Source organism: Talpa europaea (assembly GCF_964194135.1).
Source record: "Talpa europaea genome assembly, chromosome: 10".
Lineage (NCBI taxonomy): Eukaryota > Metazoa > Chordata > Mammalia > Eulipotyphla > Talpidae > Talpa > Talpa europaea.
The window spans coordinates 65915116-65917602 of NC_140077.1; the positions used below are offsets into that span (position 1 = coordinate 65915116).

At 63.2% G+C, this 2487-nt stretch overlaps 1 protein-coding gene across 1 annotated transcript; it reads right to left on the minus strand.

Annotated features, from left to right (window-relative positions):
* Positions 1-1154: 1154 nt before the first annotated feature.
* On the minus strand, positions 1155-1846 carry CLDN5 (claudin 5; the record flags this gene model as incomplete). Its single annotated transcript, XM_084245290.1, has 1 exon — positions 1155-1846. The coding sequence occupies exon 1, from the start codon at positions 1815-1817 to the stop codon at positions 1155-1157; it is 663 nt and encodes a 220-aa protein (XP_084101416.1). The 5' UTR covers positions 1818-1846.
* Between the last annotated feature and the right edge of the window lie 641 nt (positions 1847-2487).

Consider the following 2487-nt stretch of genomic DNA (forward strand, 5'->3'; position numbering starts at 1 on the left):
TGGCAAAGTGTTCATCCTATAGCTAGTTTTTCTGGAGCCATGCACACATCCCGAATTTGTCCGTTTCCACAGCACTGTTGGTAGAAAGGGCCTGGTGGGTGTTGTACAGATGTCCGTGACCATTTGGTGACCTGGAAATAGAGGCCTGAGAGGGATGTGGGAAGCACCCCCACTGTGGTTCATGGAGCTCAGGCTCTTCCAGGCAAAGCCAGCAGCCTGGCAGCTCTGCCTCAGTACTTCATTCCAAGATCCCCACTTACTGGCAGGAGTTGTAGGAGGGGTGGGCTCGGCATGTCTGCTCAGAAAACCCCCCAGGGTTCAGCAGCTGCTGCTGTTGACTACACATCTCACCTTCCTGGGTTGCTGTGAGCTGTGACTGTTTTCCAGCCTGTAGGAAGGTGTCTAGGAAGCTTGGAGGGTCCAAAAAAAAGACCATGGGATCTTCTGGACCTCAGAGGCAGTGCTGGGAAGCCTGTTCGGGAAGGAACAGTGGGTGGGTGGATGAACGGGGCTGCTGAGGACAGGACAGAGAACATGACACAGGAGGGAGGGTGTTGAAACCATTTACTAAACAAATTATTACCCTCCCCATAAGCTGCGCAGGGCCCCAGCCCCACACCCAGGGTCCGGTGTCCATAAGCCTCCCTTTGGGAGCTTGCGGGTGAGGTCCAAGTCTCTTCGTCCTGGGTTCAGGTCCATCCTACGGGGCCAAGGCCGGCTGTACATTTCTCCCGCAGCCTTGGGTTCTTTATTCTTTTGCCTCTCTGGAATCAGGAGGAGCCCCTGGGGATGACTGCGGCATCCAAGACCCGCGGAGTCAGGCAGAGAAGAGGCATTTTCAGTCCAGTGGCTACAAGACAGGTGGATCGCGCGCCCCACAAAGATAAGAGTCGGCGGTGCGCACAGAAAGAGAAACTGAGCGAGTCCTCCAAGTTCTTTCGCTGGCTCGGGGCAGGGCGCGGCTGGTGGCTGACGGAACAGGCTGGGAGCAGATTTCTGCCTGCGGGCCGCGTCCCGGAGTAGTGGGCGGTTCTGCGGAGCCCGTGTTCGGCGCCGCGCGGCCCAGCGGAGTTCGCCGTCCATGCAGGGCTCCCTGGGCCAGTGTCCGGCTCGCGGGCGTGATTGGCGCGAGGAACCCGCGGTGCTCGGCGCGCTCAGACGTAGTTCTTTTTGTCGTAGTCGCCGCTGGCCGCGGGTCGCCGCGGCGCGGAGTACTTGACCGGGACCGGGAAGCCGAGGTCTGGGCGGCCGGCGCCAACCCAGGCGCCGCAGCACACGAGGCCGCCGCCGCACATGAGCAGGGCCGAGGCAGCCCAGCCGATGTACAGCGCTGCGCCCAGCTCATACTTCTGCGACATGGGCACGCTTGGGTCGTAGAACTCGCGGACCACGATATTGGCGAACCAGCAAAGTGGCACCAGCGCCAGCAACCCGCAGAGCGCATAGAGCGCGCCGCCCGTGAGGGCCACGCGCGCCTTCCCGGGGCCGGGGGCCACGCAGGTGGTGCACTGCGCGCCCGCCAGGCTCACAAAGAGCGCAACCAGCGCCAGGAGCACGGCGCTGACCGTGAGAGCCCGAGCCGCCTGCACTTCGGTACTTAGGGCTAGCACTGAGTCGTACACCTTGCACTGCATGTGCCCGGTGCTCTGCACCACACACGACATCCACAGCCCCTTCCAGGTGGTCTGCGCCGTCACGATGTTGTGGTCCAAGAAGGCGGTCACCTGCCACATGGGCAGTCCGCACGCCAGGATCAAGCCCACCCATCCCACCAGGCACAGCACCAGCCCGAGGATCTCCAGCGCCGCGGACCCCATGGCTGGAGGCAAGACGCGCGTCCGACGGTCCAGGGGCCTGCGGGCGGACGCCGAGGTACCTCCCGCGAGGCGCTCGGGCCCTAAACGGGCCCTACTACCTCCGCGCCCGCGCCTCGGCTCGCAGTCCTTTCTGTCCGTCCGCCCAGCGGGTCTCCAGCTCAGCCTCGGGTCTGAGGGCGCCTCCAGGGGGGCTTCCCATTTGAAGGTCGGGGGTGGATCTGTCCCCCGGGCCCGGCCCCCCGGCCCTGAACAGCCAATCCGCGCGCGGGTTATCGACCCGCAACCAATCACAGCCCACCCCCCTCCCCGTAGCCGGAGTTAGAGAAATAACAGTGTGTGCCGGGAGCGAAAAGTGCAGGGACCCCCTCAGCCTTGCCGCCACCCCTAGCCCCACAACCACAGTTGTCCTAGTCTCCGCCGAGGGCGGTAGGGGCTGCCCTGGGGTGGCCGCACGCACACTCCGCGAGCCTCTTCCCGCGTATCCCTGCCCAACCGCTTCATTAGCTGACAAGAACCTGGGCTTGCACTAACATCCCTAATCATAGCCCTGAATATAAGCCTGAAGGTCCCTACTAACCTTGCCCGCTCTGAAGCTTGCCCTGGATTCCATGTTCAGCCCAGGTCCTTTCTGTGCAGTGCCCCTCCGAGTCCTGGCGCTGTCTGTCCCATT